General features: G+C 35.2%; 1 protein-coding gene across 2 annotated transcripts; it reads right to left on the reverse strand.

The window, feature by feature from the left end:
* Positions 1 to 634: 634 nt before the first annotated feature.
* On the reverse strand, positions 635 to 9,834 carry LOC114393406 (transcription factor GTE6-like). 2 transcript variants are annotated; one of them, XM_028354747.1, is made up of 9 exons: positions 9,567 to 9,834; positions 9,276 to 9,398; positions 8,597 to 8,812; positions 7,257 to 7,334; positions 4,935 to 5,159; positions 4,674 to 4,772; positions 4,497 to 4,555; positions 1,372 to 1,522; positions 635 to 1,192 (listed from the first exon to the last, which is right to left on the reverse strand). In XM_028354747.1, exons 1-9 carry the CDS (start codon positions 9,585 to 9,587, stop codon positions 1,025 to 1,027), a joined length of 1,140 nt encoding a protein of 379 aa, XP_028210548.1. In that variant the 5' UTR covers positions 9,588 to 9,834; the 3' UTR covers positions 635 to 1,024. The 2 variants fall into 2 exon arrangements, with proteins under 2 accessions (XP_028210548.1, XP_028210549.1); XM_028354748.1 differs by having other exon boundaries at positions 9,585 to 9,833.
* Positions 9,835 to 16,014: the final 6,180 nt, after the last annotated feature.

Here is a 16,014-nt window from a genome sequence, read left to right on the forward strand (position 1 = left end):
TCCCCCTACTCTCTCCTATGCTTTTTTCTCTTTCTCCTCTTAAAGCTAAAATTAATTTTTTTTGTTGGCGTGGACACTTCCCCCCTACTCTCTCCTATGCTTTCTTCTCTTTCTCCTTTTAAAGCTTCTCCTCCAGAAAGTTCCAAAACCTCCCACCAGGTCCACCATCTCTCTCCATAATCAACAACCTCCACCACCTCAAGCGCCCCCTCCATCGCAGCTTCAAAGCCCTCTCCGACAAGTACAACCACATCATCTCCCTATGGTTTGGCTCCCGCCTCGTCGTTGTCGTCTCCTCCCAAACACTATTCCAAGAATGCTTCACCAAAAACGACGTCGTCCTCGTCAACCGCCCCTGCTTCCTCTTCGGAAAACGCATCTTCTACAGTATGGCGAGCACTGGCACGTGAGGGGGAGGAGGACGGAGGGTGGCAAAGGAGGAGGAGAAAAAGATGGAGGCTTCGAAGTAGCAGCGCAAAAAACCGTTTCAGAAACCGTGCCGCTCCGCCCCACGCTGCCGCTCCAGCCGTGAAACTAAACTGCTCCGCTACAGAGGTGTCCATCGCGAATAGGGGCCGCTCCGCTCTGCTCCGCCGCTATAGGGACCGCTATTGACAACTATGGAAAAGACAAGTGAAACATAATAAAACCCCTTATCATACATTATTCCCATGACTTAGCCAGTGGTTTCTAATAACAAATTAAAACCAAACAAATTAGCACAATGTAAGAAAAATTCATTCTACTTAGAATGAAGAGTGCATGGTTCCCGGTACTAAGTGGAAAACCACCATCGAAGAGGGTCAAAGACATCCAAAATTACCTTCAAAACTACTGGGTTACATCTCAAGGAGCCACTTGAAAAGCCTATGGTTGGCATTAGAGACAAATTTTAGCAACACATCTTTTGCCATTCACCAAGGAAATGCCTTCAGACTCGTGGGTTTGTTTCTTGAAATTACTACTTTAGCATCAGCAGTCAATTGAGACAATCTAAAAGCAACAAATTATCTCTGAATGATCTTCAAGTAAGCTTCTTGGTCTTCTTCTTCGTTTTGGCAATAGCATCACACAACTCTCTTTTCCGTTTGTTGTTCTGGTTTTCATTGCCACCCATGCTTCCTGAGTTCTTGCCCTGCACTTCTAAAGCCTCCTTAACAAAAAACTTTAACCTCCACAAGGTAGACTCGCTCTGCTTAAGGAACATGATATACACATTAGCATACTCACTACATCAATTTGTGACAACCAGCTGTAATTCAATCTAAAGAAATAAAAACGATCTTATTTCTGTTTTTTTTTCTTTCTTTTTATTTACATTTGAATAAAAAAAGTGAATGTCATGACACTTTGAAGTGTACTTGTAATGACCTGAGCATCCATGTCAAGATCCACCTCTTCGGCAGTTGCTTGGAAGCTTGGATTGTTTTGAGCAACAATTTCCAATGCTTTGCTTAGATCTTCAGGTGACAACCGGGTGAGAGCATCTCCAAGCTTTCTCTTTTCTTCAGTTGACATTTTTCTGCAAACAATTTTCTAAAATTTAGCTTTCTGGAGCGACCAAGGGTGATATGAAGGGAATAATTATTTGACAAATAAGTTAATTGTGTTTAGCCATGCTATCAAATTTCTATAGTTCTGGAAACCCCTTTTGTGACGAAGTAGTGCCTCTAATGATGAGACATCAAATTGCTCTGACATTCAATATAATATTATTTCTATCAAATTGGTTCTTTAAATACCTTAAACTCTTGAAGGACCAATGTGATGTAGCGCATATCTTTGGAGAACCAAAATGGGTGCTTTTTCTGGTTTTTCATACAATTTAGCAAATGCAACATTTTTATGTTTTTTATGATTTTGGTATATACTTTTTCTGCTTTATCTCTAAACCCAATTTTCTGTTTTCAGTCACCTGTAGCCCACCTAATTGCAGCCTCTTTGGATTGGCTTAATTGCAGCCTCTTTGGATTGGCTTAGTTGCAGCCTCAAGGGGGACAAATTAAGTTTATTCCTACATTGACTAAAGATGCGGCTTAACTAGAGCTTATTAAGCTTTGGCAATCCTTACCATACAAGCTAGTTTTATGGGTTTGAATTGGGACCTAAACTCATTCTAAGATGATATCAAAACCTATCCTAGATGCTTTGTTGGGCCACAAGCATTGCCACACTTTAGGCCCATAGCCTTGAGTGTGAAGTGGTGTATTAGAAAATTGCCTTAGCTGTGGTCACCCGGGCCCACCTTCGCTACGGCCTCTTTGGCTGCCTTAGCTGCAGCCTCGAGGGGGTGATTAGTCCTATATTGATTAGAGATATGGCTTAAGTAAAGCTTATAAATCTTGGGCAATCCCTACCTTACAAGCCAGATTTTTTGGGTTTAGTTAGTCCCTAAGCCCAAATTCTAAGACCTGCAATCTGAAACCTTCAAACTTGCTGCAATGAACTTGCTTCTGCAACAAACTTGCAATTTGTGAACAGCCCTCTTCTGCATGAACAATGGGAACCTTCCCAAAATTGTTACACGAGCTGTTATGAACCTATTCTTGTAGCTAGATCATGCCAAGGGAAACAAGAGACCTAGCCCAAAAGCATTCAGTGTGAAAGTGTAATCTGTCCTCCATTTGACCTAACATCGACTCATATAAGGTTCATCGCATTTGAACAATTTTGATCTTCCCGTGACGGTTTCATACATCCCATCTAGTTGTTATTCTGGGATTTCCAGGTGCATATCGTGGGCTGTTATGTTTAGAACGTGTCCTGGGGTCTCGTGTCTCGCCAAGTGGAAGAGCTAGCCGGTTGCCATACTCGGTCGGATACTGAGTGGACAAGTGAACCTAGCAGAAAGGCTCGGCGGACATGATCTGAAAGGGTACAAAACCCATTCCCACTGTTCGTTTGTTTATTTTGAATTCACAAGTTCAATATTAGTTGAGACTTGAAAAGAGAACTACATTGTTATATCATTGTGATAGTTGATGAGATGAGTATTGGTCATTCTCATTTATGTATGATTTTTATATTAATGGCGAATGGCAAAACATGGCAGAAGGTTGAAATTCTGCCATATAAACACGCTATTGCGCCTTATGGCGCCATCATGGCTGGCCTCCCTTCACAAATTGGTTATCGCTGTTGGCAAAACCACCACTCCATTCTTTCAAGGTGGTGCCAATGCTTCTATTAAACACTGATGATTCTGAACAATAACAGCATACTTCGTTATTATGGTTTACTTTATTGCGAAGTTTAAATGTTGGATTCATATTAAGTTATGGTATCATATTTTGTTTGGTTTTATGATTAGTTTTCTTTTTAATATTATTTTTGTATTACATAAACTCTTACAAGTCTATATAAATCAAGTTTATGGGTCAAGTCTGAAGACTCTTCGTGAATTTAAGTAAACTCTTGAGTTTTACAACCTGGGTTGCTAGAAAACTAATAGATGATGGCCGAAGATGCTTTTCGTATTGCTGAAATGAGGACATGGAAGCAAGGACTACAAATTTGGGTTGCGATATGCCCAAAGGGTTGCGAAGATGCATGTTGGGTCTGTGGGTTGGGTTCAACCCGGTGGTCCATTCCCAATGGCTTCAATAGGGAAGGTCTGCATTTGATGCAGGGTATTATATGTCAAGTGTTGGGTTCTGCTAATATCTTAATTTTTTGGCATGGTGGTAAGCATTCATGAGTTTGAATCCCAGGTTTGACATCTTTCCAATTATCTCAAGGTTCAAGGGTGAACCTCCTTTGAGAGGGAGAGAATGATACGCCCTGTTGAATATCAGGCAATATCTTTGCAATTAATGTTATATGGAAATTGTATCCCAGATTTAAAGAAACATTATGTCCTCTATTTATTTGTAATCAATGCAATAATACTATATAAACTGGTATCTGTGAGGTCTCTGGACACATGGTGTTTTCTGCCTTATTCTATTACATGGGGGGGATACAACCTAGTGGCCCATGCCCAATGGCTTAACTAAGGGAGAGGCCATGTCTGATGCAGGGTGTTATGTGTTGTGCCTCCACTAACAGCTATATTTTTGGCATAGTGGTAAGCATTTTCAGTCATGTATGGTTGAAACACAATTTCTGGCGAGCAGAGGCTCATATGACAATAGTCATAGTGATGAAAAAGGGAGATTTCAATTTCCTAGAATGAGGATACAGCACAATAGGAAGATCTGCTATAAAAGAACAATTCATAAAATTAAGTAGAGCTCCTAGTTTTACCAAACTCAACAGGAAAATAGTGTCTGGATAGGAGGGAAAGAAAACAATCTGATACCATGCTGAAATGATAAGGTTTTAGGTATAGAGGGAGGAAAAGGAGAGAAGGAACGGATTTAGTATAATCTGTTACCCAGTATCACCCAAAGCATGCATATTATTTCATAACACAGCATACAAAAATTTAGGCCCGAATATATCACAGGTTATATTTTGGATCTATTTTTCAGGAAACATTTGATGCAACAGCTAACCTGAATCTTTTAACAACCATCTCTCGTAGTTCTTCTAAAATCACATCAACTTCATACAGCTGAAAAATACAGAGTAAATATTAATCCAAAGTATCTCTAATACACTTGAAGAAAAAGTCTATGGATTGTTTGATCAAATTCATGGTCCCATATTATAAGTAAACGTCTTACAAATACCTCATTACTTAAATCTCTAGCCATTTTGGCTTGAGCTGCTTCTTGAGCAACTTGCAAGGCTAGCTGTGCTTCAGCTTCTTCCTCTTCTCGTCTTGTTTCCTACAATTTAATAATCTCATATGATAATAGGTATCAAGACAATGTTGTTAAAAAATCTAAGAAACTTCCAATATGAAATAGAAACACAAAATTTCTCAATTAGTAATGTTCCATCTTCCACAAAAATTGGTCTAGGAAAAAAATTAATTGAAATTAAGTTACCTCTTCAGTAACTTTAGGTAAAAGTTGCAACCATTTCTCCTCAAACTTTGACAACAAAGTTTTTGCCATCACATGAACATCACTTCTTTCGTCGTTATATTTCATAGCATTCTTGAAAACCAACCTCACATCAGCACATATTTCCCGAACATGCTTATATCCAGTACCATCCTTGGCCTCCATTTGATTCTTAATAGTACTGAAATCCATGGGCTTGTCAATGACCTAACAAGCTCCATATACAACAGATCAATCAAAGCATGGAAAGAGAATTATATGGAAAATCAGATTCCTCAAACACACTGCTGAATTAAATCAGTTAAGTGTCTACTAATTCATAATCACAAAAATATTATGTATTTTAAAATAACTTGACTTTCTTTGCAAAGTATTTTAGAGAAGAGAGAAAGAATTACATTGTTAGAGAATATTGCAATTAGGAAATTAGGGGATATTATGGGCTATATTGTATGTAACTGTCAATTAGGGTAACTGTTGTTTTTTGTATTATAACTCCAAGAGGCAACCCTACTACATGAACACAATTGTCTCTCATCAATTGTCTCTCATTTTCTCTCTAAACATGGTATCTAGAGCTTGACAAGAGGCAACCCTACTCCATGAACACAATTGGTGTTAGGATCGAAGTTAAATCGTAGGATCCTTATGTGTTGAGCTGACTCTTTTGTGCTGAATCGCTTGTGGGATCACTTGTGAGTGGGATTGGAATAAAATCATGATTTTAATCATCAGGTTTTAGAAACCTTAAACTTCCTTTTCTCCTTCATACACAACTCCATCTCCTTCTTTGCTTCTCACTTCATCTACAACCCTAATTTCTCTCTACTGCTGCCAACTGCAGCCATCCCACCTCCAACCTGCGCCACTGCCACCTGCACCTCTTTGGCTCTATGAAGTGAGAACTACAAACAATTGGTTAACAACTTGCTCTACTTATGTTTTGTGAATGCATTATGAACATGTTTTATATTAATTTGTTCAATTGTATTTTTTAAACTATTGTATTTGGATCTTATGACATATTATGATTATGATTCTTCAATTTAAGTTTGTTCAATGTTGTGATTTAGAGGTTATTAGCTTTATCTATGATGTTTGTTAATGCATATGCAAGTATGATTTTGCATTTCAAGAGGATCATGTGATTCGTGTTATGATCCCTGAGTTACAAGGTTCCGCCCTCCTCTTGATCCTAAGTAGAATCTCAAGTTTAACAACATTGGTGAATACCCAATGGACCCACTATCCATTGGTGATATTTTTTTCAGAAATTGTATTTTCTCTCCAATTTCCAGTCCCCCTCTTCATCTACAGCAGTGTTTCTCTTTTTGGCCACCTTTTTCTCTAGTTTCCAATGTCTCCACCACTGCTCAGTGCTCAACCCTGGCAACCACAGGGACCACCTGCTAGATCAAGGTTGCATGCCCAAAACTGGCCACACCCTAAAGTTTCACAGCCATCAGAGCGATGACATGCCTGCACACATGGCAAATGCATCTCGTGTTTTTCTCTCACCTTGCCGCAGCTCTGCCATGTCACCATTTCCAGTCAGTAGTCACTGTCACCACCACTCAACCCATCCTATTATGTCATGTCTGATCTGTGCTCAGCTCGCTTTGTCCGTTTGGAGTTTTGGGATTCACTTTTTGGCCTTTTTGGCACAGTTCACACTTCACAACATTTTCTCTCTCTGTTTCACTGATCCGTAGTGAATTACATCCCTCCCAAAGCTGATGCCACCATTTTCACCATGGCTCTGCCTCTCTCTTTGTTAACAAGTTGGATAGGAGCAACTATGATTCTTGGGTCTCCAACATCAATTTTTGGCTTAAAGCCCAAGGTTATGTTGACCATCTTACCACAAAGGAGGAATTTGTGATTGTAGAAGACTGTTCTAAGTGGAGTAACTTTGATGCCAATTTGTGTTTCAGCTTGGGGAGTGTTAAAGATCATGTAAGTATGTTAGAGATTATGCAAATATAGTAATTATGGCGGATATTATGTGAGATCATCAGTTGTATGTATGTACTGTATAATTATGTAAATTAGCTAGCTTTTGTTTTTGTATTTATCACTAATTATTAATAAGAGCCTCCATTGTATAAATCAGATACAATTTATCAAATGTTTCTAATTTTCTCTCTCTCTCAACATACATTACACAATAAGATATAAGAAAAACTCAAATAAAAAAGGAATATAATGAAGCTCTAAAGTCTCTCTGAATATTAGTAATGAAATACCCGACGAAGACCATAATAATGCAAAACATAGGGTAACTTGTATGCATATTAATCAAACCTCATAATAATCATGTAAACCAAGGCCTTCTATGTCCACAGGCTGCATAAAAGGCCAAGCCCACTTGTGTTGTGTGATCTGGCGAAAGAAGATCAATTATTAAAGAACTAATTTCGTAATTGAAAAGAGACATAATCATTCCCTACCCTAAAGTCTAAAGTCTAATTTACAGCAAAATCAGAGATAAATTGCAAGTTTTCTGATTAGAAATTTTTATGTATAGAAGCATCTCTCAAATGAAAGTTAGTTTTAACCAGATCAACAAACCAATGAAAGAAGATTTCTCTATCCACCTTCATAAAACTTGAGTTGATTTTGAAAAACAAAAATAACTCAAAAGTTGGTTCATTTTCCAAATACAGTAAATTAATAAATAAACGAAAGCCTCAATAAAAATATTTGACCACTGCCGATCAAAATCAACTGGAGTCCTCCATAGATGTTTTATAATCTTCAACTCAATAGTACCTAGTCTCACTTATCCTATTGCAAGCTTCTCATTTTGGCCCACAGTCCACTCAATTTTTCGTCATCTACATTTATCATGCTTGAAAGTTGAAAGCACATTTCACTAGCCTGAATAAGGCATTTGCAGCTATCTATATATCTCTTAAATATTGAAATTTAACAAATATGTTTATCTATCACGTCTAGTATTGGTTTTCTGAGATCATCTTTTGGAAATATAGGAAATTAACCCTTCACAGAAGATTGAAGAAACTTGTGCATGACCAGCACATCACACTAAATTGTTAGCACTAAAAGCCCTATTAGAGAGAATTTCAGAGAATTGATTTTGTATTATTTCTGATAAATTGAAAAACTGAACTCAGTGCTGTCACATGTGCTATATATAGCTGCAGAAACTGGGCAAAATAAAATGTGGCAGTTATAATGTCTTGATAACCGAATAACTGACTCACAATTGTGTACAACTGTCCATATACTAGAGAAAAATAGAGATGATAGGAAAAAATGATATCTCTCACAAGCCCACTGAAAGAACAGAAAAAGAAAACAAAAAAAATTACACAAAAAAACACAAACCTATATTGTAAGGCAAAAAGGATCTACAGTTTAAACAAGAAAAGAAATGTAAATAAATTTATAATTTTCTATTGTTACTTGATTCTTGGGGTCATCATGAATTTATACAGATGAGGCAAGAGAAATTCGAAATTCTATGACCACGAGTGGAACTATGAAGATACTTAATGATTGTAAAAAAATCTGAAATTAATAGACAATTAACATTTTAACAAATAGGTGCACAAAGATGGCATGTTTCAAAGACTGCAACATATCAACACAAACATCACTGGTCAATGAAAAATAGTTGCCTGGCGTAGAATTGTGCCGAACTGACGCATAAGATCTTGCATTCTTTTTGAAGCAGCCGCTTCTCTACGAGAGGCATCCTGCTGTTGCTTCTTAATACTTGGAACATGTTTCTCCTTATCTTTATCCTTTGCTGCTGAGTTACCTTTGGGCGTGCTTGTTTGGTTTTTATTCATACTCGAGTAAAAATTCTCTATATCATGTACTTTCTGCTCAAGCTGTTGGGACAAAAACATAAACACAGAAAAGTTATTGAACTGTAAAATTAAACAAGAGCAATCATAAACAGACATATGACTAACATACAGATTAAAACCATCCTAAAAGACCCTTGAAAGCTCAGAACCCAGAGGCAACTTTTCATTCTTTAAATATTAAACTAACAGCTGTACCTAACAGAAATGCAATTAATAGATGGAGATAAGAAATTAGTGAAAGGAGAGTTTGGGCACTCTCAAAGTCTCGAACCAGCCCTAGTGTTGTACAGCAATCTTTCCCTTTGGCTCACATTGATCCAGGGATAATGTTTCTAATAAACAGTTCTTTTCCATTTAATCCTTACCCATTCTTTCCTAATGCCAGTTGTTAAGCCTAAAAAAACAAACAGATAACTAACTAAGCACATGATACACAATCACGTAATAATAATAATTGACACTACTTGGTACTCAGTATACTTGCCTTGTCAACTTTTGAAATTATCTCATCAACGCGTTGCTTGAAACCCTCTATTTCATTTTCACCATTAGAATTTGCGGTTGCAGCATCCCTCGCCTCTGAAATCGATGCACCAAATGTTTCCATCTAACAGAAGAGCACCAGATGCAATAAATGTGTTACATTTTACCAAGTGATAGATAGCATTTTAAATGTGCATTCTGAATAACATAGTGATATATATATATATATATATATATATATATATATATATAAGAGAGAGAGAGAGAGAGAGAGAGAGAATATTCAAACAACCAAAGAAGTAGTGAGCACCATTCTAGTTCCAGATAACAAAATTCTACCACTGGAAACAGCAAGAAAGTAAGTCAAAAGTCTACGGCCAAAGTAGCAAAAATCCCGATCTGAATCGTGAAATTGTATGATTCGAAAACCCCTCTTTTCTCGTAAAAACCCTAATTCGCGGCTCACAAACGAGCCTCTCTCTATTTTGCTTCTTTCCGGCGACGCAAAATGGTTCGATAAGGAGGAGATGGCGGATGATAAGAGAAGAAAGAAGCAACATTTTTTTTATTTTTTCCTTATTTATTTATTTTGTGTGATAATTTAAGGGGTGACGGGTATTGCTATTGGCACTACCTTTTTGCTGTATTCTCAAATTGTCTCTTGACAGAAAACAAAATAAAAAAATGTGTTTCTGTTTTAAAAATGTGTTAATTTATTTTTTCACCCTCTATTTGTAAAATTGAAACATATTTCTATTCTACATTTTAATATTTATACAATCAAATCATATTATTTTTTTACCACCCCCATTTTGGTGGACATGCTAATACTGGTATAATTGTCAATAGTATAATTATGAAAATTAATCCTTTTTTATTTCCTTTTCTGCTGGTAAAATTTCTATGAGTGCACAAAGGTGTATAAAATACTCAATGACACGTAAAAAATACAATAATTAAATTATCGGAAATTGTACATGGTTATTCCTTGAGACCAATATATGAGGTTATACATTGATATGTTACCTTTGGCTCAAGTATTTTGGGCAAGCAAGCATGATCATGATAAGTGGTTAGTCTATTGGAATATTATCTTTCAATAATTTAGGTGAATTAATATTATAACATAATTATATTATTTATTTAGTATTAATGAGTTTTATTGAAAGTGATTAAATTATATAAATCTAATAAACTATTAAATAAAGTAATATGAACTAATGAAATGAATAAAATAAAATAAGATAAGAAGGAAATTGAATTACGTTTTTGATAATTTTAAAAGTTTCTTTATTCAGAAAGAGATTGTTCATAAAGATAATCTTTTCGAAGGTTAGAATAATACTTTATCTATTTCTGGAAAATATTAGTTCAGAATGAAACTTTTAAACTCTTTGATTGAAAACAAAAGTTTTTCTTTGGAATTCTCTTAGTAAGTTTTTCTTAACTAGTTCCTTTTCTAAACTTATAAGATTAGTATTTAGTAATTGATTAAAGAATAAAAATCAAATGTGAAAGGAAAGGAAGATCACTCAACAGATTTATATTGGTTCATCCCAAAATGCAAAGTTACATCCAGTTCTCACTCAAACAAGTGAGTTTTCACTATTATCACAACTCCAGTAGCACTTGTACAAAGCAGCTCACCACCTCAACTCAAGGTGAAGAAAACCCAGAACTTCACTTAAGTCCTACAACAATAGTTTGTGTCTCAGTCAGTGGCAGTCCCATTGACTTAAGGTACACAAAATTGCTCCTTTACCACAACACCAAAACACTTGGCCTTGGATTAGAGACTTTGCATAGTTTGTAGTAATGGGGGTTTTCTATGAGTATATTGCAGGAAAAAAAACATATTCTTCCTAAACTAGGAGGTTTTCACTCAGGAATACAACTTCACACTTCTCATTGATTTACAATAAAGCTTAAGAGGGAAGTAGGTCAATCTCAACATAGAGAAAGAAGCAAACTTTTCTCACAGAAAAGGTTTTGATTCTTTTTTTCAATAAAGTTTCTATTCTCGAATTGCAGCTTAGACTTCTTTAAGAAGGTTTTCAACAAACTAGTGATTGGTTGTAAGGACCACACTGATGGTTTGTTGCAGAAGTTCAAAAATGAATGTCAATTGTGTCATGCTCTATCAGACTCTATATTTCATTCTAGGTTTTTTCGTTTTGAAGACAAGTTAATGAAGCATATATCAAAAGATCTATCTAATAGGTTTGTTGAGTAGAGATCTATGATCTTGTAGCAGCTTCAATTCGAATGAATTTTGATTATGACTCTTGGAAGTTGATTTAGCTTCATTCTGCGCATCACTAGTTTCTTTTGAAATAATCCTTGTAATAGTCTATCCTTTGAACCTTCATAAAGTGATTCTGAGGGGAACTCAGATACTTCATTATTTTGAATTCTCGATACTTCAGATATCAAATTCAAAAAGTACATCAATTAGATAATTTGATTCTGTCTAGACTCTTTCTGAGGAGTATCTTGCTTTTAATTCAATTAGAAGTGAATTCAGACTAATGCATAAGTATTTTTTAGGTTTGTTTTTTATGATGCTTTTGAGTCTTCTATAATTTACTTGACTTGAAGTTTTCTGAAAGTTCTTTGAAGTTTCCCTTTTTATCCCTTTCTTGTATATTCCCTCATGTGCTTCAATTTACCTTCTAAAGACTTATTGCATTTTGTTTTCTTTATGAACTTTCATTCTAACCATATCAAAATGTTGGACTTGTCTTTATTTTATGATTTTTTTTTACTGAAACACTAATCAAACAAGTTAGTTCAAATATCTTTTTCTATCATCCTTATAATTTGCATGACTAATGTTTTGTTATCATTAAAACCAAGGATGTGAATTCAACACTTAAATGAGCAAATATCAATATTGAGCCATTAGGGGATAATAGGAACCTCTTATGTTAACACACTATAAGAATACTATGGTCTCCAATATATCGAGTTGACACAACAATTTCTCTTCTTTTCATCTAAAGAGTTACAAATGTCTCATTAAAGAATAAAGAGACTCCAGTTGAGAAATAACCATAATATCATTGTTCATGTTTGTGTTAGATTATCGTAAACATCCTTGCAACAATTGTTGAAAACTCTTTGGTCAAGAACCTACTACGGATCCAAATATTTATTCTAATCCTTAATAATCAAATACGTTGTAGATCTCAAGACTTGTGATTTTTGGCTTTTGCATAAAGAATAAAGAATATTAAAATAAGGATTAAAGAATAATGATTTCCAACAAGTGGTATCAGAGTAGGTCTTATGTTATGGTAAGATTGAGAAATTACAAGTTCAGAAAAGAATAAGATAATCAGAAAGAAGGAGAAGGTAGCATACGAAGTATTTTTTGTTGTTATTGAAGAATGTAAAATTTGAATTACAATTCATAGTGTTCAACATGTAAAAATCGGAGTTGGTATCTTGGAGGGTTCAAAATCTCTGGGAAAAATCCTTGGACAAAATTAGAAATATGAGATTCATGGTGACTCATATCTATATAGAGAGGGTAACAATTGTGCGGATAGATTGGTAACTTATGGGGTTTCTAATGCAAGTACTATTTGGTGGGATTCTTTACCTACTTTTATTAGACTCGAGTTTAGTCAAAATATAATAGGTATGCATAATTTCAAGACAATTTGCTGATTGTACTTTCTAGCATGGGTTTGGTTTTGCCTTCCATTTTTTTCTGTTTTTAATTTTATTATAAATTTTGGGCTAGCAGGAACATGATCTATGGCTTTGTAGGTGTCAAATTAGTTGGAATGTATGAAGTCCTAGTGATGTTTAGCTAACCAAGTTTCATTTTAAAAAAATTACTTTTAATCAAGTAATTTTATTGGCACTATGTTATTCATATTAATTGCTTTTAAATAGGTTTTTTCATTTACATGTTAGGTTTTTAAAAAAATCATTTGATACATAAATTAATTTATATAAGAAATGTTAATTTTAACAACCGACCATGGTTGATTTATGTGTTGAAATTTCTCCCGCCCTCATTTTTTTTGGTTTCGTCCCTTCCTACAATGACACCCAAACTAATTAGTAAACTAATTTAAGCATGATGATTTAGGATCAGATTAATTTTGGTCCTAATTTTTACTCACGTACATCACAAAGTTCATTTGCAACCTGTACTTGGATAGACCATATATCCTACTAAATCTCTCATCATTAGCCGTGTAATTTCTGCAAGAATGGATGACCCTCATTTTGGAATTGCTGGAAAGTTTGTGTGCAAGTTTCATTCCTTGCATACAGTTCATAAAGTTGTAATAATGCATTGCAATGGAAAAAATGTGTTTCAATTTAGGATATCACTACTGGAAAAAGCATCCTGGACGACGGTTCTGGGAGACATTTGACGACGGTTTTGAACCGTCTTTGAAGCTAACATTGTGGAAAGCCAAGATGATTCCCAAAAACCATCTTAGAAGGGTATAATTTCTAAGACGATTTTGTCCCAGAAGTGTCTTAGAATGTTTTTTTTTTAAAAAAAATTGATAATTTTAAGACGGTTCTTTCAAAAGCCATTTTAAAGAATTAATCTCCTATTAAAGAAAATTAAATCAATTTAGAAAAAAACTAATAAAAAATTGTTTCACAATTCAACTAGTATTAAAAAATTGTTTCACAATTCAACTAGTATCAAATAACTATTGATATTAAAAAGTTGTCGGTCTTTGTTTTCAATATTTTTTTAATTTGCAAATATATATTATAATAACGATGAATTTAAACCAACAAAACCAACATATTCCTCCCCTATTTGTTGCACTTTAAAGCAAAGTGTCAATATATCAGAACGGTTACAAATCATTTAAAGCAATGATAGACCATAAATGATAAGTAAGCATTCCTACATGTAGTTAGTGCACCCAAATTTATACACCTCCATCCCCATAAGATAATACATAAACAAAAAGAAATCCACTTGGTTTTCAATATTGAATTCAGGGTGTATGCATAACAAGATCCAACTCCTTGGACTCTTGGCTAGAAGGCCAAGGTTTCTCTAAGTGTCATTCTCCATATGAAGACATTTTGATTGACACAAGTAGCAATTCTTTGCAATACAAACTCATTAATCACATAACCATTATAAGTTACCTTTCCATAGAATTGATCAAGAGTTGTACGAACAAGAGCTTTTATTAGGTATGAAATTAGCTAGAACTTTAAAGATAAGAAAATAGAACTAAAAACATGAAAACATTGTTAAACAAAATAAATGTATGTTTCCTCAATGCTTTAACCTTTAATTATGGATCAAGTTTTCTAGCCAAGGCCAACATAAGTGTGTTTTTCCCAGAACTTATAGGGCCTAAAGAAATGTCACTATGGAGAAAAGCAAATGGAAAAATAATTTATGTACATTGGTTCCAAAGGTCTTATAGCTAATAATGATGTTGTCCTCCATAGAGATATCAATAAATACAATATTATTAGGATTAGTACCTGTTAGGCTTTATTATTCCACTAACATCCTACAGAATGTTATACATTGTTTTCTACTTTAAAGTATATGAAGAGAGTTCAACATTCCCCTTAATAAAAAAAAGTGAAACCAAATTGACAAGTTAGAATCTCCTTTGGTAAGACCATTTACCAAGTTCCAGTATATACACCATTATATTTTTTTCATTTTACCAAACACCTATAGTTAGTAATTCCCTCAAAAATAGAATAGTGAATTGCTCCTCTGCAACGAGGTTGGCCAAGGAGAAGAGCAAAGTTGGTGATGGAAGCTTGCTTGAGAAGTTTCTATGGAGGCTGGATCTTTGAGCTTCAATGAGGTCCTTCAATGGTGATTTTCAGCCATGGAATTGCAGCGGAAGATAAAGGAGAAGAGGTGAGAGGAGGCGTCATCTACTAGAGAATAAGCCATGGAAGGAGAAGCTTCACCACCAAGAAAGTGCCTTAGATAGGAAGCTTAGAGAGAAAGCTTCAAGGAGGAAAAGAATGAGAGAGAGGGGGGGGGATCAAAATCGAAGGAGAAAAAGAGGGAGAGAAGTTGAACTTTTAAATGTGTCTCACAAGTTTCACATTCATCAAAGTTTCACATGATGTAGCTCCATGTGGATCTTGTAGGCCTTGGATCTTCTTCGTCAATGGAGTCCTTTGCTTCTAAAAGATCAATGGCAGCGGAATGGAGAAGGAGGAAAGGTGATTGGAGATGCCACATCAAGGAGAAGATGAGTCAAGAACAAGCTCACCACCATAGGAAGCCATGGATAAGAGCTTGAAGGTAGGAAAAGATGAGTGGAGGGAGAGGCAGAGAAGGAGCACGAAATTTATGACTCAAATGAGGTTTGAACTTTGAAGTGTAATTTCTCAAAAGATCAAAGTTGAAAAAATGCACACACAAGGCCTCTGTTTATAGCCTAAGTGTCACAAACAATTGGAGGGAAATTTGAATTTCTATTCAAATTTCACTTGAATTTGAATTTGTGGAGCCAAGATTTCACTAATTATGATTAGTGAATTTTAGCTATGGTTCATCCCACTAATCCAAGTTCAAGTCCAAGATTCTTCACTAAGTGTGTTTTGGTGTCATGAGACATGTAAAACATGAAGAACATGCACAAAGTGTGACTATATGATGTGACAATAAGGTGTAGTAAGAAAATGCTCACCTCCCCCTTCGGATGGTTCAAAATTTAAATGGATTGGGCTTCTCCCAATTCAATTAAATTTCTCTCCCAACACAC

The sequence above is a fragment of the Glycine soja genome, chromosome 17, assembly GCF_004193775.1.
Source record: "Glycine soja cultivar W05 chromosome 17, ASM419377v2, whole genome shotgun sequence".
In the NCBI taxonomy this organism is placed as follows: domain Eukaryota; kingdom Viridiplantae; phylum Streptophyta; class Magnoliopsida; order Fabales; family Fabaceae; genus Glycine; species Glycine soja.